The 22,073-nt window shown below is 35.6% G+C and overlaps 1 protein-coding gene across 7 annotated transcripts in view; it reads left to right on the top strand.

Moving 5' to 3' along the window:
• The window catches only part of PLEKHA5 (pleckstrin homology domain containing A5), a 236,646-nt gene extending 215,643 nt beyond the window's left edge, over nucleotides 1–21,003 (top strand). For 5 of the 7 annotated variants that reach the window (XM_082636500.1, XM_082636507.1, XM_082636508.1 and 2 more), the window contains 10 exons: nucleotides 2,585–2,696; nucleotides 3,602–3,648; nucleotides 5,430–5,547; nucleotides 8,658–8,776; nucleotides 11,934–12,143; nucleotides 13,019–13,159; nucleotides 13,686–13,810; nucleotides 16,484–16,629; nucleotides 18,003–18,108; nucleotides 20,115–21,003. In XM_082636500.1, coding sequence (XP_082492626.1) covers nucleotides 2,585–2,696; nucleotides 3,602–3,648; nucleotides 5,430–5,547; nucleotides 8,658–8,776; nucleotides 11,934–12,143; nucleotides 13,019–13,159; nucleotides 13,686–13,810; nucleotides 16,484–16,629; nucleotides 18,003–18,097 — 1,113 coding nt within the window. In that variant the 3' untranslated portion in view covers nucleotides 18,098–18,108; nucleotides 20,115–21,003. Of the gene's footprint in view, nucleotides 1–2,584; nucleotides 2,697–3,601; nucleotides 3,649–4,414; nucleotides 4,604–5,429; nucleotides 5,548–8,657; nucleotides 8,777–11,933; nucleotides 12,144–13,018; nucleotides 13,160–13,685; nucleotides 13,811–16,483; nucleotides 16,630–18,002; nucleotides 18,109–20,114 lie in introns of all 7 variants that reach the window. The other 2 variants (XM_082636504.1, XM_082636505.1) reach the window with 2 other exon arrangements.
• Nucleotides 21,004–22,073: the final 1,070 nt, after the last annotated feature.

Genomic DNA, 22,073 nt, shown 5'->3' with positions numbered 1-22,073 from the left:
CTAACATCTGGGTTTCAATACTTTCAATGATAGGAATCTTACAATCTCACAAAGTAGCCCATCCCTCACTGTTTAAAAGTTCTTTATCCTATTGGGCACATGGTGAGCCCTAGAGTGTTCTGTGCTCCTAGCTAACTATGTCACTTAGCACTGAAGTGTCAAATTATCTTATCCATTCTATATTAAATCCCTCTCATTTATCAAACCGTTATTTAGCCTATTGTCTTGACTGCTATTTTATTAGAATAGAGGAAGATGCAGCACCATTTGGCATAAAGAATCCAGTTCTGTGAATAGGCAGATATGGAACCAAGTTCCAGGTGTTTGTTTTCATATCTATAAAGTTGAAATAACAACACCTGTCTTAAAGTGTTGCCCTGAGGAATGGAAATAATACATATTTAAGAAAATAATAAAAGTCACTTTATGCTTGTGACCCTATGTAAATTTGGTCATCTACACTGGAAGCCCAGTAGACTCAACAAATCAATACAACAAATAAAGAGTAAGGTTGACTCCTAGAATGTCAACTGTCTTCTATGCGTGCTGTCCAAAATAGTAACCACCAACCACGTGTAGCTGTTGGGCACTTGCAATGTTGCTAGTGTGACTGAGGAACTGAATTTTTAATTATCTAAATTTAAGTAGCCATGTGTGGTTGTGACTTCTGTACTGAACACTGAAGTTACTAAATACAATAGAAAAAAATGGTAAACATCTAAAATACAACCAAGGGATCAACAAACTTTTTCTGTGAAAGGCCAGATATTAAATATTTTAGATGTTGCAGTTATATACGCTCTATCACAAAATCTTTGGTGTTTGGGGGTTTTTAATAATCCCTTAAGATTATAAAATTTATTTTTAGCTCACAGGCCATAAAAAAGAAGCCATGGGCCAAAGCAGTTTGCCAATCCTGATTTAACCTAACAAAAAGAGTTCATCATGAAAATTTAATTACTATATTATAGGACATAAGAGAAGACCTGAATAAATGGAGAGGTATAATTGCTATACCATGTTCATGGATGGCCTGATTTAACATTATCACTATGGAAATTCTTCCCATAAGCACAATTCCATTCCAACCAAATTTCCAGAAAAAATTAACAAAATGATTCTATATTTTTAGGGTATAATAAAGACCACAGTAGTTAGACATTTTTTGAAAAAATAAAGAACTAGGAAACACACCTTATGAGAAGTAGCATTGCGCATGTAATCTTAGGCCAGTTACATAACAGCTTTGTACCTCAGTTTCCACAGCTGTAAAATGAAAATAATAATAATACCTACCCCTGTTGAGTTATTATCATGGTTAAATGTGTTGATTTTTTTTGAAGCACTTAGAATAGAACCAGGCAAATAAAACAGACTATATGTAAGTGTTTGTTAAATACACAAGTAAACATGAAGACAATATAGAAAACTTGAAAAATGACGTACTAGGAAGAAGTGAAGTATCTTTGACCTCTAAAAATTCAACAAGTCACTGTCTAGATTTGCAAAGAACTTTTTAATTTGGAGAAACAATGCATTAGAAAAATAGACAAAGAACATGAGTAGTTTTAATTAATGGAAATTTTAACTCACATTGCTAACAAGTGTTTGAAAAGTTGATCAGTGTAACTAGTAACCAGAGAAATCGCAGAATAAAACAAAAATGAGATTTTCATTGTACACCTTTCAGATAGACAAAAATATGTATATTTTTAAATTAATGCAAAAGTAATACATATTCTATATGTGCAATTATCTGATTTTTATAGTTTATATTCCCTCCCTATAAGTCTTTATCAGTATTCACATCTCAGGGCTGACATAATTGTTACAGTTATCATACTTATTTACCTATTTCTTTTATAGTTATATTCCTAAAAATGATATTTATCATTTTTGTATTTATCAATAAGAGTCGTTAGAGTTTTACTAGAATCTTACTAAGATGATCTTATTTTGGCTTCAGTTAGAGTATTTAGCCTAAGGGACATGAACTGGGGTAGTAAAGAAATAACTTTAGGATAGAGTAAAAATGGCAATAATCAATTTTGAAAACTGAAAATTTGTCCTGCAAATACATTTAACTCTATCAGTAAAAACTCTTCAAATTGCCCTTTCTTTTTTTCTTTTTTGGCATGTCTCTATGTTCTAGAACTTAAGAGGCTAAAATACTTTCCTTTTTTTCCCCTAAAAATGTTTTGTTTAATTTGGGATTTGTGAGTTTCTGATCTGTTGTGTTTTTGTTTTGTTTTGTTGATTTTGGTTTGGGGAAGGGTTCCGCATTTTTAGTCCCATCTAATCAGTATTCCTTCCTGGGATTGTAAGTAACTCAACACAGTGTGTATTGAAAAGATGTGAAATAGTGTGTGTAGGTCTGAAATATTAAATTTTTCTGTTTCTCTGCTTTTTTCTTTTATCTTTGCCATTGACATTGCAAAATTGAGAAGGTCACACAGATCATATTAAATATTCTCAAAACTTAATCCACTGCAATTCTCATTTTTAAGTATATAATTAGTGGAATTTATAACTGTATTTAATGATTTTTTCCCCCTGTATGTGGTCTGTCCATTTTTACTGATAGACTGAATCAGCAGGAATTCAGCGTGCACAACTTCAGAAAGAACTCTGGAGAATTCAGGATGTCATGGAAGGACTGAGTAAACACAAACAACAGAGAGGCACTGCAGAAACAGGTACATTAGCTTCATCTTTTATTCTGCACTAATTGACCATAATAATATATCTAAATGGAATAACACATAGAATTGGATTTCTCTTGTTATTTTAATGGATTTTTGACATTAGAAAACAGGCACTTCATAATATTGAACCAGTACCCAAGTTTATATGTAATATAGAAAGCAAAGTTTTACCAACCACACTCACACAAAAATGAATCATTGTTTTGTGTCTATAATTATAAACGCACACAGTGTTTTGGTTTTGGGAGTTTTTTCCCCACAACAGAAAATGTTGTTTTTCATCAATATGTTTTTTTCTCCTTAACAATACAATACAATAACAGCTGTGTAAGAATCATTGTATAGATGAACTATAATTTATCTGTTTCGGTGTTGATGAACAGTGTAGGTTGCTTCCAGGTTGTTGGGTGGGTGGGTGGGTGGGTGGGTTTTTTTTTTTTTCTTTCATAAGCCATGATGTATGGAACATTACTGTGTACATAATAAACACACCTGCTAGTACTAATGGGTTCTAGGAAATGAGAAATAAGTGCACATTTTTCATTTTGATATGCACAGCCAAATTGCTTTCCTAAAAGATTATATCAAATCATACTTAAACCAGTAGTATTTGAGAAAACCCATTTCCCCATACTCTTGTTTATATTAGATATTTTAGTTTGTATTTTTTAATGTATTGGGGTTTTTTAAATGTATTTTATTGAAGTGTGGTTGATTTACAATGTGTTAATTTCTACTGTATAGCAATGTAATGGGTTTTAAATTCAGAAAACATTAATAAATGAGGGGTTAGAAACTGAAGGCTTTGTTTAAAATAAATGAAATTGTTCCTTTTTTCTGTAGATTTAGGAAGATATGTTTAGTGTAAGTAGTTACATTTTACAATTTTTTAATAGGTATGATAGGATCAAAGCCTTTCTCAACAGTTAAGTACAAAAATGAGGTAAGTTTGGATTGTTTCTCTAACTATAAATTAATTTATAATTAAAACATGAATTAGAATTTTCTCTACTCATAACAAAAATGTTTTCTAAATATGTTTGAGTTACTGTTTTGATCTTGAAATTTTGCTGGTTCAGTAATTTGGTTCTTCTAACAAATGTGATCTTCTTCCCTTTTCTTAATGGAAAAAAAAATAGAATCACTACTTCTCATCTATGTTAGAACTTTAACATTGTCATACTTTTTCTACTCTAAGTAATTTGAGTATTTATTTATCATTGTTTGGTATGATAAGTAGGCTGTGTATCATGCATACCATAAAGAAATGACAACTACAAAGAGATACTGTCAACCTAGTTGAAAGCATCTGTGGTCTTGAATTTTATATAAGAGCCAGTCAAAAAGAAATGGTTTTTTTTCTCTTAAAAATTAGCAAAACAATACAGGGTGAGATTTTTTTTAATGAATTCTTTCCTTTTATTTTTAAAATGAAATACAGTAGTTTCATACATTTGTTTTGATGTTGAACTTTAGAGTAAAGCTAACCTGTGTGTTACAGAAAAAATTAAATGCAGTCAAATTTAAAACCCAGTTATTGGCTATCATAAACATTTTTTGGTTTTACTTTTTAATATGAGACTTTTGGCTTGGCAGTGTCCCTTTAATTATCTTAAAGTGAATGTAAGTTAACTTACCATTGCAAAGAATTTCGATATACTTAATTCAATATGCTTATCTAAATAAGGTGACTATTCTACAATCTTTAGGAAGAGGAAGTAGTCCCACCTCGTCCTCCACTTCCTCGGTCCTATGACTTTACAGACCAGCCTCCCATAATCCCCCCTCTGCCCAGTGATAGCAGCTCCTTGCTCTGTTATAGCAGGGGCCCAGTCCATCTGCCCGAAGAAAAGAAGATTCACCAAGTTCAAGGATATCCAAGAAATGGATCTCACTGTGTAAGTGGCTGCAATAGCCACAGAATAATCAATTGTACATGCCCTCATTTTTCAAACTTAATTTATTTTAGACTCAAACTTTTTTTTATTATAACACCACTTTTAGCCAGCACTTTTCTGTTCATATATAACATTATCATTTGTTTTTCCTGTTTTAGTTTTACCATTCTTATTTTGTAATATTTTCACAGTTTTAATAAAATTTCATAGTTTCTTCTTTTCATGAATATTTTCATAAAGTGGTTACTTTATGTGCCTGTGTTTAAGGAGCCATATTTTAAATATACCATTTCAGGATATTAGAAGCAAAATGTTATCTTTAGATCAGAAAGACTCAAGGAAAAGAAGATTCTTACCAGGAATGATCAAAAGGTTGAGATGTGGGCAGTTCAGTCTAGGAAAACTGTTAGAGGATGTGGACATTGCCAAGGAAAGACATTACCCATGGAAACTGGAAAAAAGGAGTTTGGGGATTAAACAAATAAATGTAAAATGTAATAAGCAAGGAGACAAGGAATAGGGCCAATTGAGTTAATATGATATAATTATTTTTAGACTTTAGTTTTACTATGATAAAAATGTTCTGATGACTTTGTCCCTAAGAGGAATATTCTTAATTTTAAAATCAAAAGATATGCTGGTTAAAAATCTTTTATAAAGTCTTTTTTTCTACCCTAATTGTAACATATATATTAATTGTGTTATACCCAAGATAGCTGACTGAGGCTTTTAATTGTTAGAGTGTGAGTTTTTAGAGATAAACATTTTAAAAGAGACTTTCGCCTTTTTGTGTGTTTTGTGTGTGATTACATATCTTCCTTTCAAGGGTCCAGATTATAGACTGTACAAGAGTGAACCAGAGTTAACAACAGTGGCAGAAGTTGATGAGTCTAATGGAGAAGAAAAATCAGAATCTGTTTCAGAAATGGAAACTTCTGTTAAAGGTCAGCGTTTGAGATATGTTTTATCTCCTGCGTTTTTCAGACACCTTAGAAATAAATTTAGTTTATATGTTGACACAGTACATATACAAGTCCACAGTCCCTTATCTGAAACCTTTGAAATCTGATGCGTTTCTGAATTCAGAAGTTCCAGATATTGGGAAGATAACATGACCCATAAACCACATATCAACATGTCATCTCTCTCTGCTGAGACAAATATGGCAAAATGGGATTTTTCAGAAAAGTAATTTCTGATCATAACCCGCTAGTCAATTTTTTTTTTTATAATCTGCTAAAGGGTCATAAAGCTTGAAAAATAGTAAGTGGTAATATTCACATAGCTTTTTCCATAATTGGAATATTCTTCTAGGTTTTCTAACGCTGGGTTTTGTGTGGTTGTTGTTTTGGGGTTTTTTTTAATTAGAAAAATACTGCCATCTTGAAAACTTAATATTTATACACCTTTCTCATTCTCATCCAAATCATATCTTTTTCTCATTGAAAGTCTTTGTTAACTTTATCTTTTCATACACAGATGTAAGTGAAACAGTCATAGTCTTCGTCGTTACCATATTTGTGCATATAATTATAAATATGCAGGAAATATCAGACTGCAAACAAAAGTAAATGTTTTTGGCAAATAGGTAACTAGATACCTTGCCAATCCTCCACAGATTATAAATGCTGGTTCATATCATTTTAAAATATTTTTGAGACTCTTCAACAAGTTGCAGAAAAGTAAAGAGAGGGATGTTCAGGCCAAAAATTACATGAAGGGTAGTGCATTAGTCTGCTCAGGCTGCCGTAACAAAATACCGTAGACTGAGTGGCTTAAACAACAGAAGTTTATTCTCACAGTTCTGGAGGCTAGAAGTCCCAGACCAAGTTCTGAGAGGGTTTGGTTTCGGGTGAGGACTCTTTTCCTGGCTTGTAGATGCTGCCTTTCCTCTGAGTGCCTGTAAATTCTCTGGTATCTCATTTTATAAGGACACTAATCTTTGGGGGCCAGGGCCCCACCCTTATGACCTCATTTAACCTTAATGACCTCCTTTTAATCCCCATCTCCAAATATAGTCACATCAAGGATTAGGGCTTCAACAGAAATTTTAGGAGGACCAATTCAGTCCATAGCAAGAGGCATCCAGGAAGTTAAGTGGAGCATGAAAGCCAGCTTTCACCTTGTGACAGGACAAAGCTCAGAGCATGAACAAATTAGGAGTCTGCTAGGAGATCCCCTCAAATAAAGCTGAGGCCCTCTGAGGGCTATACTCTCAGTGAAAACTGATTAACTCAATTTCATCAAAATTTAAAACTTTTGCCCATCAGAATGGAAGAAAATATTATCAGTACATATACCTTACAAAATCCTTGTATCCAGAATATATAAATAACTCTTGCAAATCAGTAATAAAGATAAACAACCCAATAAAAAAGTAGGCAAAAGCCTTGGAGAGTTAACAAATCAGGTATACAAATGGCCAATAAGCACACGGAAAAGCTTACAACTTATTAATCATAAAAGAAATGCAGTTTTAATGCAAATAAAAATCACATTTCATACCTTCTAGAATGGCTAAACTTGAAAGACTGACTACCTAGTGTTGGTTAGGATGTGGAACAATTGGAATTCACACACATTTCTGAGGTGGTATAGGATGGAACAACAGTTTGACAGTTTCTCATGAAGTTAAACATGCAGTCATCATAGCCAGGAATCCTATATATTTATCTAAGAAAAATGAAAACATAATCCCTCAAAAGACATATACAAGGGTTGTTATAGCAGCTTTAATTCATAATAGACAAAAACTGGAAGCAGTCATATGTCTGTTAACAAGAGTATGGCTAAACAGGTTGTAATACTTCTCAGCAAAAAACTGATAGATGTATTTAGTCATAATAATGATATCATCTGAAATATGTTCTCTAATATGGCTTGAATTCTTCCTGGAAGTTTTTCCTCTTTTAAATTTTGGGTTTTTGGTGTTTTTTTTTAGTATATAATCATAAGCTCTCATCTAATAAATTGTCTGAAGTGTACAGATCGATTACAGTGTAATTTATTTTGTACCACATGACTTAAAGTCGGGCTTTTAAAAATGGGCCACTGACTGGCATAGTAGAAGGCTTTTCTTTATTTGAACTGTAAAAATTACTTGTAATACATCAGTCCAGCTCTTCACATTCTCAAATATACAACTGTAATAAACACAGAGTTCATAAACAATATTAAAACTTCATTAAGCTGCAGATTGTTTGGTTCATAACCTAAAGGGGCCCTGCATGATTGACCACCATTTGTCTTTGGGGGGAAAATAAGATTTCATTTTTCTACTTAGTTAATGTAACTTTAATGAGCCCAAAAAGAATGATTTTTTTTTCAGCAAACTAGTGAGATTTGAATAATTTCTTATTTTACTTGTGTCCTCAGTGGACAATAGTGTATATATTCTGCTTACACAAGATGACTATGATACAGGTGAATACATTTTATGTGAACTGATCATTAGCTTTTATTGTTGTGTTAATGATTTTGTGTGTGTGTATTGTTTGTTTTCTAATTATAAAAGTAGTGTGAGTTCATTATAGAAATTTTCAAAAATGCAAAAGTAAAAGTAACTTCAATTATCTGTAGTTAACTATTGTTAACATTGTTAGTGGATTCTTTATTGAGGTGGTGCAGTGTGATTGAAAGAGACCAAATGGGAATTAAGGACATTTAGGTAAATCACTTAACCCTTCTGGCCATAACTTTCCTCATCTCTGTGAGAGGATTAGATTAAGGTACTTTTAACCTCTGAAAATATTGTAAATACTTCATGAAGAAGCAGAGCAACAAGGGAAAACGGGCCAAAGCAGAAGCTCTAGCCGTGCTGCCGCTAAGCTATATGTACTTGAGGAAGTCAGTTAACCCAGATTCTTCACTTCATTTACCTTCTTTTTTTACAGGGTTGGTAAAATAAGTAACAAAAGGCTATTACATTTCCCTGTCTCTTTTCAAATGATAAATTTGCCTTCTGATTTTAAAAGCCTCAGAAATTGAATATGTCCAAAGAAAGCAATGTCATGTGAAGATGTTTTGTAGAACTTAATGCTGTTTTTATTTTTAGGTTCCCACTTTCCTGTTGGAGTAGTCCCTCCAAGAACAAAATCACCAACACCCGAATCTTCGACAATAGCCTCATATGTAACTTTAAGGAAAACTAAGAAGATGATGGATTCAAGAACGGTATTTAATTATACATTAATTTCTAGAAGGATTCTCAACCTATTTATTGCCACCTTGTATATGCTTTAATTTTTAGAGGTTTTTTTCAAAACTTTTTTTTGGGGGGGCCACACCACACGGCTTGCGGGATCCTTCCCCGACCAGGGATTGAACCTGTGCCCCCTGCAGTGGAAGTGCGGGGTCCTAACCACTAGACCTCCAGGGAATTCCCATCAGAATTTTTTTTTACATACTCTTAAGAAAAATTTAGTAATTTTAATTTTTTAAATTACATTCAGGGAATTAGCACCTCAGAGGACAGGCCTAATCTGGGTTTTCTTTGCTCAGACTCCACATGTGGTCTTTGGGGCACAATTTGTGGAATCTGTTCTCAGATAGCTGCCCTGTGTTACCTCTCTTGACACCTCTAAAAATTTCCTTAGGAGAGTGATAGACATGTGCTGTGGTCACCCAAGACAGCCTGAGTTTGCAGGGCCTTTCCGCTGCAGTAGACTTGGAGTTTGCTAATCCTCTGGTTACAATGAGCAATGTGAATTGAGAATGAGAAGCAAATCCTGTACTTCACACTTTCATCTGAGATCCATTTAATTCAGACTGGCTTTTAACCAGTCTAATCTTGGTCTTCTTGGGAAGATTCTCAAAGGACTTAACTCCCTTTCCCCAAGTACTCTCTAGAAATTTGGGCTGCAAAAGAAATTTTACTTTTCATCTTTATAAATTCTATTTATTTGGTATGAGATAACTTAAAACTATAAGAAAAGACTGAAAGGTACAACAAATGATAAGATTTATGATTATTCTTGAAAGATATTAAAATATGGTACAAAGTATATGCCAGAAATTCTGACAAATTTATATATATAAGAAATATAATGGTCCTGTAATACTCTTGTTCATAGAGTCAGGCATTTTTTAGATTAAAAGGGTGTTTTCTTTGGAAATTATAATGTGAAATAAGGCAACAGAAAAAAAACTTTAAAAATGCATGTTGAGGGCCTCCCTGGTGGCGCAGTGGTTGAGAGTCCGCCTGCCGATGCAGGGGAAACGGGTTCGTGCCCCGGTCTGGGAGGATCCCACATGCCGCGGAGCGGCTGGGCCCGTGAGCCATGGCCGCTGGGCCTGTGCGTCCGGAGTCTGTGCTCCGCAATGGGAGAGGCCACAACAGTGAGAGGCCCACATACCGCAAAAAAAAAAAAAAAAAAAAAAAAAATGCATGTTGAGATCAAACAGAAAGATATTAGTGGATTTATATTATTCTGTAACTATCTTTTTTAAAAAATAACTATCTTAAATACTAGAAGAAAGACTTCTACATAACCAAATGCTGGGGGGAAAGTATAGAAGACTAGTTACCTAATACTGTACCGGAAAGTCCTTTATAAGCAATACAGATACCAGAAGAAAATACTTGCAGTATAACAGACAAGTTTCATAATATTTGAGGAATTAATATAAATCAGTTATTTTTAGGGTTTTTTAAAATGGAAACTATGTAACAGTGATTCACAAAAATATGAAAATTGCTCAACACTGATAATCATTTTTAAAGTGCTAACTAAAACCCCAGTGAGATACTCTTCTCCAGTTATACTGGCAAAAAGATCTAAAAATTAATAATACCTGGCATTTTAAAAGAATAAATAGATTTGTACAATACGATAACTTGGAAAAGGACGTTTCAGTGAGACAACACTTTTGCACAAACACAGAAAAACCAGGAAGAATACATGTTTGTTGTTACTAAAAATAAAAGGAAAGAGTGCTAAAGTAGCCAACTTCCCAATCAGTATCTAGAGTTTACCTTTATTTAAAAAAAATTTTTCACAAAAGCAAATGCTTTGTTTCACAAATGAGAAGCATCATTTTTTTTTTTTTTTTTTTTTTCTTTTTGCGGCATGCGGGCCTCTCACTGCCGTGGCCTCTCCCGTTGCGGAGCACAGGCTCCGGACGCGCAGGCCCAGCGGCCATGGCTCACGGGCCCAGCCGCTCCGCGGCATATGGGATCCTCCCAGACCGGGGCACGAACCCGCATCCCCTGCATCGGCAGGCGGACTCTCAACCACTGCGCCACCAGGGAGGCCCGAGAAGCATCATTTTTGCACTCTAAGGCTTTTCATTTTTCATTCTCCTTTCAGTTTCTATGTGAGCTCTTCAAGATATTCTGTACAATAGAAAACAGTTCTAGATCTGTAGCTACTGCCCTGCAGACACATTTTAGATCGCAGTGAAGAGAAGAGGATCTTGGCCGTTATCCTGACATACTGCTTAGTCACAGAAATACTTACCTCTGCCCTGGGTTCTTTCCAAAACACCAGCAACTCCACCAATGTCTCAGTCAGTTCCCAGCAGTTCAGTCCAGAGGACACAAACCTATGCATTCTATTCCATAGATCTTAGAATATGTTTAATCTCTAAAATTTCTATTATATAAAATAAGCTAGAGTTTCCTTATGGCAGTTATTGATATACTTATTTTGGATCTCATACCAATATTGTTTTATATCTTTAGTAAGAAAGTGAGAAGTAAGAACTGGTTGTTTAATGTGACTAATATTTTTAAACCCTTCAGTAAACCATAAAAATGAGCCATGTAAATGTGTGTGTATGTATATATATATATATATATATATATAAAATATAACCTTCTGATTTATAGAAAATAGATTCTTCCATAGTTTTTCATGAACTAAGGATGTTTTCTCTACCAGTCTTTTCACAGTAAAAAATGTGTGACTTGAAACATTACATTTTTAGTATAATAGAAGAAATTGCTGAGTTTTAGAAGCTATGCCCCCTGTTTTCTTCTAGTTTGAGTTTTATACAATTTCCTATCTCAGGGCCGTGGGGTAGGGTCACTCCAGAGCTGCCGTACTTTCTTGTATCTTTTTTTTTAAAAACAAGCGAATCCCCTCCTTAAGCTCCTCTTCTCTCCCCTCCCTCCTACCTCCTCTCTCTCTCTCTTTCCACCGCTGATCCTGCATCAGTGCATGCATGAAGTAATCTGCCTTTCTGGTGTTATCTAAATGACATCCAAAACCTCCACTTTAGATTTTGCAAACAAAGTAAATGCATTGTAGGACATTTTTTATTCTGACATACTTTTCAGAAGTTATCCTGTATTCAGGTATTCATCTGTTTGTTTACTTTCAATTTAAAGGAAAGACCAAGAAGTGCAGTGGAACAGCTCTGTTTGGCTGAAAGCACTCGACCTAGGATGACTGTGGAAGAGCAAATGGAAAGAATCAGGAGGCATCAACAAGCATGCTTAAGGGAAAAGAAAAAAGGATTAAACATTATTGGTGCTTTAGACCAGTCACCCTTACCAAGTCCTTCAAATTTAAGGGATAATCCATTCCGGGTTACCCAGGTATATCAATTGCTTTTACTCATTCTTGTGGGTAAATCTAATATCCCTTGAATCTTAGAATCATAGAGTTACATGGTTGATGGGCTTTTAAATGTCAGCAACATGGATAGTTATATTATTCAACTCTTATAATATGCCAGGACAGCTTAGTAAAATGGAAATAGCCCTGGGTTCAGAAAACCAGAGCTAAATTACTTGTTGGATACCCTCCTATATGTTGTGGACTTAATATCCTCTACTGTAAATCAAATAAAGATACAACCTGTCCTGTCTACTTCATGGAGGTAGTAAGAAGATAAAAGTGCTTTCAACAAATGTAAAATGCCACGCAGGTTAGCAGGGTAGTCCCCTGTTCCCCTCCCAATGAAATGTGTATTACTCTGTATACTAATTTAGCATGACCTAAATTGTAGCGAGAGGGTTTCTAAAGAAAAGTTCTACTATTCATTACATTTTAACTTCAGTCTTATAAAGAGACACCATTCCATTTCTTATTACTTATTTGTTTGTTTGTTACCCTGATCCATAAATCAGAGCAGACTAAGGAACCTTTCCAGTGGCTTCAGTCTGGTCTATCCCTGTTAGTAGACAGGGACCAGCTGAAAGTGATTCCCTGTCATCATAGAAATCCTCTTTCTGTCTTGTCTAATGGAGAGCAGGCATTGCTAATGGTGATTCAACGAATTAACAGTTGAATAACTGCACATTCTACACATTACAAAATAGATGAATAATATATATGATTCCTCTGTTGTTTTTCATAAGGAAACCTTGCAAGTGAAGAACCAACTTAAAAAAAATTTAATAGGTACTATCTAAAAAGTATGCATGACCGTATAGTATGAATCTAAAAATGCTGTCTATCTGTTGAACAGACTCGAAGGAGGGATGATAACCTTAAGGAACTGGATGCCGTCATTAGAGAAAATGACGTGAAGCCAAACCATGAAACTCCTGCCGCAGAAACTGTTCGACTAAAAGAAGCTGAACCTCAAAATACAGATTTCAGTGAAGAGGTAGAGAGATTATTTTAGGACAGTGTTACAAAGGGGTGGATTTTTGAAGATAAGATCAAGTGAGAAGGTTGAAAATAGTTACATGTCATTCTGTCACAGGGGCTATATAGATCTTAGTGAAATGATAGGCTTCGTATAATTTGATTGATGTATTCAGCCACAACAAAAACTGGGTTAATTGAAAACTTAAAACATGATCAATCAAGGCTGGAATAAATTATCATTAACCCAATTAAAGACTCATATCCCAAAGCAGCTAGCTAATGGCAATGTACCTTTTATCCTAGTAGCAAAGGACATTAAATTTTCTTTTTAGTGTTTTTATTTTAATTTTTGAATTTTATTTTATTTATTTTTATAGGACATTAATATTTTTAATGCACTTGAATATAAATTTATATTTCAGTAAATATTTGATAGGGTATGGGTTTTTAAATAAACTTTATTTAGGAATCATTTTAGATAATTCACTAATATATTAAATGTGGTAAAAATGATTTGAAAAAGAATTTTTCTTCTTCTATAGTTTAAAAAAACTGAAAATGTTTTTTCCGAAACACTTTTCACACCTGAGCCAAATGGAGTAAATTCTGAGGAAGTGGTGGATAAAGAAGAAAACAAAGAAAAGATGCCCAAGGATGTTCCATACAGGTAATAATTAGGAAAAACAAACAAAGGAGTCATTCACAAAATTGTATACCTGCTTAAAAATGGTAGACTTCAGAGTCAGAGGTCTTAGATTCCAGTCCCAGAATATCTCTTACAAGATAGGATCTTGAGCAAGTTACACAACTGTCCTAAATGCAGGTTCCTCACTTGTAAAAATGAGCATAATAATAGTATCCATCTCACAAGTGTGTTATAGGGATTAAATAAGAAAATATGTGTATAGCACTTAGCACTGTGCTAAATACCTAGCAAGTGATCAATAAATACCTTTTTTAAAAAAATGCCAGAGGCACACAAGCTACAGCAAAGTAAGCACCTCAGCGTTGCCTGTATAATGACAGACATTGATCAAATATCTAAGATGTCTAATAAGCATTCCAAAAATTATAGTGATTTGCCTTTTTTTTTTTTTTTGCGGTACACGGGCCTCTCACTGCTGTGGCCTCTCCCGTTGTGGAGCACAGGCTCCGCGGCCATCGCTCACGGGCCCGGCTGCTCCGCGGCATGTGGGATCCTCCCGGACCGGGGCACGAACCCGTGTCCCCTGCATCGGCAGGCGGACTCTTCAACCACTGCGCCACCAGGGAAGCCCTTGCCATTTATTTTTTAACTATATTTCTTAACTAGCATTTTTAAATGCATATCCTTAGTCTCACCATCCATAAAAAAATTCCTAGTGCTGGAAAAGAGAAATGCTGTGATTTCATGTTATTAGGAATGCCTTTATCTCTTCAATGAATAGCAAGAGAGAATTTGAAAAATATTTGGCGATAGCTGATAAGAAAAAATCTCTGCTGAATTTTTGTTAATAGATATAGATTAGAACACATCCAGTATATTACAAATCTATGAGTTCATAATGATACAACAACAACAAAAAATAATTTGTTGGCCCCTTCAGAGGATGCTAGGGAATTGACTTATTGTTCCAAAACCTGGTACATAAAGAGAAAGAAGTAAATATTTATCCTACCTTTCCCAAACAAACTGCAACCAGAGTGTTTATGAGGAAACTCTTCTTTATTAGAAGAATTTTTCACTCAATAAAGAATGAGAGGGCTTCCCTGGTGGCGCAGTGGTTAAGAATCCGCCTGCCAATGCAGGGGACATGGGTTCGATCCCTGGTGGAGGAACTAAGATCCCATGTGCCATGGGGCAACTAAGCCCACGTGCTGCCGCTACGGAGCCCATGTGCTCTGGCGCCTGCACACCACAAGTAGAAAGCCCACGCACCACAACTGCTGAGCCTGTGCGCTCTGGAGCCCCCATGTGCCACAACTAGAGAGCCCGCACACTGCAATTAAGACCCAACGCAGCCAAAATTTAATTAATTAATTAATTTTAAAAAAAGAATGAGAGACTTAGAATATCACTGCTTTGCTAAAACCCTGTTAAAATAATGGATGAACAATATTCCTCAGTGCTGCTAAAGCTGTTAGCTAAAAAAATATTTTGTTTTTTTAAAGATTTTTTTTATGTGAACCATTTTTAAAGTCTTTATTGAATTTACTACAATATTCTGTTTTATGTTTTGGTTTTTTGGCCATGAGGCATGTGGGTTCTTAGCTCCCCGACCAGGGATCAAACCCACACCCATTGCATTGGAAGGTGAAGTCTTAACCACTGGACCGCCAGGGAAGTCCCCTGATCATTTTTAACATCAGGAAAAGAGACAGCCTATTAATGCAGTAGTGCCAGACACCCACCTAATAGAGTATTACTTGCCTCCTTTCCCCCCAAACCTAAGTCTGATCAAGCCTAAGAATCGTATCAGTTTATAAAACATATGAGGGATATAGTCATCAAAATCCAGAATGTAGTAAATTATTGGACAGATAAACCAGGTTCTTTCTTAAATAAATGACAAAGAATAAAACGGGTGTGTGCGGTGGTATATTTTAAAGTAGACTTTAAGGGACTTCTCAGGCAAATACAGTGTATGGACTTTGTTGTTTGGATCCTGATTCAAACAGATAACTCTAAGATGTTATTATGAGGCAATCAGGATCACTTGAGCATTGACTGGGTATTTGATGGTATTTACAGACTGAATGATATGTCTGGAATCTGCTTTAAAATAATTTGGGTAAGACTTCCCTGGTGGCGCAGTGGTTAAGAATCCGCCTGCCAATGCAGGGGACATGGGTTCAAGCCCTGGTCTGGGAAGATCCCACATGCCGCGGAGCAACTAAGCCCATGTGCCACAACTGTTGAGCCTGCGCTCTAGAGCCCGTGAGCACAACTACTGAACCCGTATGCCACAACTACTGAAGCCCGCGCACATAGAGCCCGTGTTCTGCAACAAGAGAAGCCATTGCCATGAGAAGCCCACGCACCGCACCGAAGAGTAGCCCCCACTCCCAGCAACTAGAGAAAATCCGTGTGCAGCAATGAAGAACCAATGCAACCAAAAATAAATAAATAAATAAATAAATAAATTAAAAATAATAATAATGATAATTTGGGGAGTTGGGGGCTGAGGGTTTAGAATGAAATAAGATTGGCAAAATGTGGACAAAAATGCCAACAATTGTTAAGTACAGATGGTGACATCTTTTCTGTATAGTTAAGATTTTTCATAACACTAAGTTGGAAGAAAAAAATTAATTGCATTCTAAAATAACGAACTTTAAAACTTCCATCTATTTTCATTAGCCCTCAAGATGAGTCACAGATCCCAAATCGTAAACCAGAAGGCCACCCTGAAGAAAATACAAAGGACAATATTCATGAGCAGGAAGAAACTGTTATTTCTTATGAACTAACTCCTGAGGCTTCTAGAGGAAGTCAGACAATGGCAGGTAGATATTACATGTTTCCTAATTTTCTTACTGGTGCTTCCTCTGAACCTCTGAATTTATTTGCCATGTGGAGACTCTAACAAGGGAGCCACGCAGGAACATCAACTGCAGACCAAGCAGCCTTTGCCTTCCCACACTTGCACCGTCAGGAGGGCTGCAGTTGCACCAGAGCACAGGGCCAGCCCTGCCTGAGCAGCTAGATCCGCCCTCTCTCCTGTCTTGGACGTCAGTTCCTTCTCTTTGTTTTGTTTTATTTGTTTTTTTAATCTGAACCTTTACACATACCTTAAACTTTTTTCTAAGAAGATCTTTTAGTACTTTTCTCTGACGCTGGATTCTCAGAGTATTCATAAGCCTACCCCTTTGGGAACTGTGGAAGATTGAATATCTACACTAGTAGAATGGATTTACTTACTTAGCTCCTACTATAATCCACATCTGGGTTTTTCTTTGATAGTGGAACATCATGATCCATAGCATGTTAAGAAAAAATAAAATTTTCTTTGCTCTTCTTTTATACTTTCTGGATTCTTCACACATCTTTTTTCTTTTTTTTTTTTCTTTATGACTTTTGCCAAGGGATGGGGGTAGGGGAATCATCCCACTAGTGTAATGTATCAGTTTTGCATCTCATAGTCCATAAACAAAAAGCTATCCCTAGTAATTCTTCTCTTCCCCCACCAACCCCACCTCCAATCATTTTGAAGAAGGGTAGGTACAATGAAATTCAATTATGCAGGACTGTTCTTAAGAGCATTTTCTGTATCATATACATATAACATGGAAATTTATATCATCAGCCATGTTCCTTTGTAACCAGTATGAAGCACTTTTTCCTTTGCCTCTTATCACTCACAAGGCAATGTGTACAGAAATTGTCACTTTCTTTAAAAATTGTCATTGATCACATTCGGTTATTATTATGCCAAGTCTGTATTAAAGGTTGTGTGGGTGTATTAAAACCACAACATTTATACCATCTGCAGTATTTAGTTTCATGCAACTAGAAAAGCTTTTAAAAATGAGACCCAACAGGGGTGAGTCACTGATAGACACCTGAAAACTAACCTTGAAGCCAAAAAAAAAAAAAAAAAAAAAGAAAAATTTATTTTTTTCCAGTTTCATTGAGATATAATTGGCATATAACATTATATAAGTTTACGATGTACATGGAAAAAGAATTTTTAACCAGTCTTCAAGGGACATTTCATACTGAATAATCTGTTGCCAGAATAGCAAAAAACAGAGCCGAAATGCAACTAAGAATTCCTTCCCGACACACGTTCTGTGTTGGGAATCGCAGCATCAGGATTTCCTTCTCTGAAGGTGTCTCCAGGATTTTGATCTCGTCACATTTTCTCGGTGTGTTTTAGCGCAAAGCCTGTCCCCGTCTCCCGAGTCCTCGGCATCACCCGTTCCGTCCACTCAGCCGCAGCTCACAGAAGGCTCACACTTCATGTGTGTGTAGTCTCAGAACAAGTACGTCGTTTCCTTTCATTTTTGTGCTTTACTGTTAGAGCTTTCAGCCTGACTTTTGTTGATTTGGTGAATAAAAACTGTGATGAATTCCGGCCTGTGTGTTAGGGATAGTTAGCAGAGCAAGTGTTTGAACCACGGGCAGTAACTCAAAATTTCCAACATCAGCCCTTCAGTGATTTGCTACATAACAACATTTTCTCTGTCTCTTCTTTCCTCACCCATAAAAACAGCTAAACTTGGAGGGAAGGTTTTGCAGTGTTTTGCAGCGGTGCTCCCACCTAACGTTTCTTTCCACAGTTGGGTCTGAGAATTCTATTCAAGTTGTTACATTTTGATACAGAAATGTTTTTTACATTCAGCGTGACCTATCTACCACACTGGGAGTTTGCTAATCATTTTTAAGAATAAAGAAAAGTTTATGGTACAGCCAACTAGATATGGAATGTAAAATCTTTAAGATCCATCAGAAATTATTTCTAAATAATTATTTTTTTTTAAGTCAGGGAGGTAGCTTTTAAAAAAGCCACAGGTGGGGACAGAGAGACGGGGCCTTTCTCAACCGGTGTTCCTTAGACCACACTTTTAGAACCACAAATAATTTCCTAAGGTGTCTTACTTTTAAACTTTATCAACAATGGCTAAATTTTACCTCAATTTTGTACTTACATACTTTTTTTATTTTTCAGAAAAGCTGTGAGGTATGGAGTGAACATTTTATGCCTTTTTCTGCACTTTTTTTCTCAGTATCTACCAGATCTTCTAGTGTTTGGTGCCTTCGGATTATCACCAATTTCTGTTAAACAGTTATAAGCTGAGAAAACACCTACAGATATTATGAGCATGGCTACAAACATGTTCTTTGATTTTTAGGTACTCAAAATAAATGAGTACAAATACCAACTTAGACTAAGTTTTTCATCCAGTAGTGCTCATTTTCTAGCATCTACGTCCATTCACACCTTTTTGTAGCAGCTATAATCTGTGTCCCTTTTTTTCAGCCAGAGGATTTATGTTTAACTGTCTTGTCATTTCCGTAACTTTTATTTGAGATCATGTCTGTCTGGAGCCTAAAAGAGGCTTTGTTTGTTGTCACTTGGTATATCTTTAGGATTTGTTGTACTTGTTGTAGTCTTAACCTGTGTCTTGCCTCTGTCACTCATATATTTAAACTTTTAACTTAATCCATTCAGAAGTGGCAGTTGCCACTAGTGACAGAATAACACCAAACACAGGGATAATAAACATTATGCTCATTTTATTCCTCCTGTGCAAAGAATTGATTGATGGCCTCTGTCTGTCTTAGTGGTGAAATGTACTTTGAGAGCCACTCCCATCATCTCTTGGTTCAATAAACAGGTTACAATTCATTGTACTTGGACCATTCTGATAACAAGAATGTTCACAGTTAAAACTGGAGTACATTTCCAGGTTCCTTAAGCTGTTATTGTTTGATTTTGTTTTGTTTTACTTTCATTCCAAGAGCCAGTAGTATTACGTACTAGAGGAAGGTACAGTGATTGCCGGATATTTTCTAGCTTTGTGGTGTGCAGTCACCACAACCAACCAGTGGCATTCAAACTTGCATTATTTTATAATCCATCTTCTCATTGTGCATGTGTCATCTTTCTGAACTAGTAGTTTTGGCAAGACTTAGGAAAGTTTTACAAATGACACTGCTATGTAGGCAGCTTAATATAGTATTACATATTTTAGTAAAGTTGTGCAAATCTCTGCTCATTTTGTCAATCTTGTGGATTCAGCCACAAGTTTGGGTCCTTTTTTTCATCTGAATTGCTATGCACATATTGCATTATGTTTCTTTGCTTTGTGAATTAAGCTTATGGAAATGAAGAGAAGATGTCCTTCAATTGTATTATGTTTGGGGATTTTCATGGCCATGCTTGTCAGTTCTATTGCTAGAGAATGTGGCCCTTAGTTACTTCAGGAAATGGTCATTCATTAACTTTGCAGGTGTCAAAGTAATTTTACTTCTTTGTATTTTTCAGCTATACTGACTTCTGTTGAAACCATTCAAAGCTGAGGACATGGACCTTTGGCAATGTGAGAAGATATTGTACAGTATATTTTAAATCTATGAAATTCATAGTTCTGATGCTTTTGGCCACAGAGCATCATTTTATCACTTCTGGAAAATGTTTATTCCAAAACAGCTTTAATGGCCCATATGTACACTCAAGGTTATGTAATGTAATCTCAAGGTTATTATTCTGACACCAGCTTGCTGCTATGATTTCAGAGCACATAAGTAAAGGTGCTTTTTAGTGTGTGGTCTACAGCCAGAGCTTACTTAGTTGCTGATTTCCAGATTTTGATGTTTCTAAAGTCTAGGTGGATTTATATTTCTTTTCACTTTTCAGTACATAAATTTAGTTATTATTTCCAGTGAAGCTTGTTTTCCTTTTTTTTTTTTTCTTCTTCCTCCCATTTCGGCTACTGCAATGCTTTGTTTCACCCTTGATTTGTAAAAATTTTATATATATATTTAAAATGTGCCACTTTATTACTGCTAAGTGAAGTATGTCCGTTTCCTGCTATAATTATTTCTCAGTCAGATTGCATTGTCAGCAGTTATGCCACACTCTTGTCAGCTTAGATACAAATGTTATCGCTTACTTTTTTCTTAAAAAGCAATTTAAAATGTAGGTATTTTGAAGTACTGGGCTTATACTTCATTGAACTAGATGTGTACAGCAATAAGCAGGTTTTCAAATCCAGTACTTAGTTTGTGTACAAATGTAATTATGTTCATTGTGTATATATTATACAATGAGCACATGTAATGTAAGTATTAAAGGCTACTTACTGTTGTTTAAATGCAAATGTTCATATCTCATTTCTTTTTTATCATGTTAAATAAATGTTGATGTTCTTAAATCACTTGTGTTAGAATTTTTGCTCTTCCCAGCTAAAATGGAAAGTCTGAGACTTTAAGAGACTTCTAGATGAAAAAGTAGTCTGTTAATCTTACTGGAAAGAGCATCGTAAAAGAACCATATCTGTCATCCAGCTCGGCTCGCCCATGTCGAAGTCGAGAAACTTGAGGCCCAGAGAGAGAAGCTGACTTGGCCACAGTCACACTACATTTAATGACAAAATTTGCACCAGCGTAAGGCTTTTCTGACTTTTCAACACCACTGGGCAAATGTAGTTTTGTCAAGTCTTCTATACCTATTTCTGTTGGTTTCCGTGTCATAGAAGGCATCTGCAGCCTCGCTTTGCTTAGTGGACTGAACTTGGGGTCGGGGGTCGGGGGGGCAGAGTTATTTCTCTGACATGGGTAACTAGAAACCGTTTCATCCTCACAAGCAGAGATCATTGTCTCTTACACCACATTCTCTGCAGATGTTCACGCACTTCAGAATCAATTACATTTCCTTTCCACTATAACCTTTTGTTCAGGCTGTATATTGTTCCCAGAGTACAAGGAAATGCGAGGCTTTGGGATTCCTATATAAAATTGCTGAAACTAAATTGGTGCGGGTCAGTCTTTTTTTTTTTTTTTCCATGCTATGTTAAAGAGGATTTAGATATAATGTAAAATGCAGATGTATAAGAATTCATCTGCTCCAAACAGAAACACACAAAATGAAGTGCAAATAGATACAGGCTTTAACGTAGGAGGTGAATGAAAAGAGAGGTGAAAATGGGAGAAGAATGTTTAGCTCCTTAGATCCATATGAACATGTTTACACATATTACCTTTTTCTAAAGATGACACACAGAAGTCTTCTCCGGGGAAATAGTCAACAGATTATGATTTCCCTTTAAGTCATGACACAATGATTGTTACCAATCTTTTATGGGTGTGTTGAGGGGAGAGCTGATGTTATTCTTTGGGATTTGTTTGGGGTTTTATGTGGGGCTTTTGTCTTTATGTTTGCCTGGTGTGTGTGTGTGTGTGTGTGTGTGTGTGTGTGTGGTGTGTTACTTTGGTTTTACTTGAA

The sequence above is a fragment of the Mesoplodon mirus genome (genome assembly GCF_964341445.2).
Source record: "Mesoplodon mirus genome assembly, chromosome: 11".
NCBI classification, from domain to species: Eukaryota; Metazoa; Chordata; class Mammalia; order Artiodactyla; family Ziphiidae; genus Mesoplodon; species Mesoplodon mirus.
This window is presented reverse-complemented; position numbering and strand designations above follow the sequence as displayed.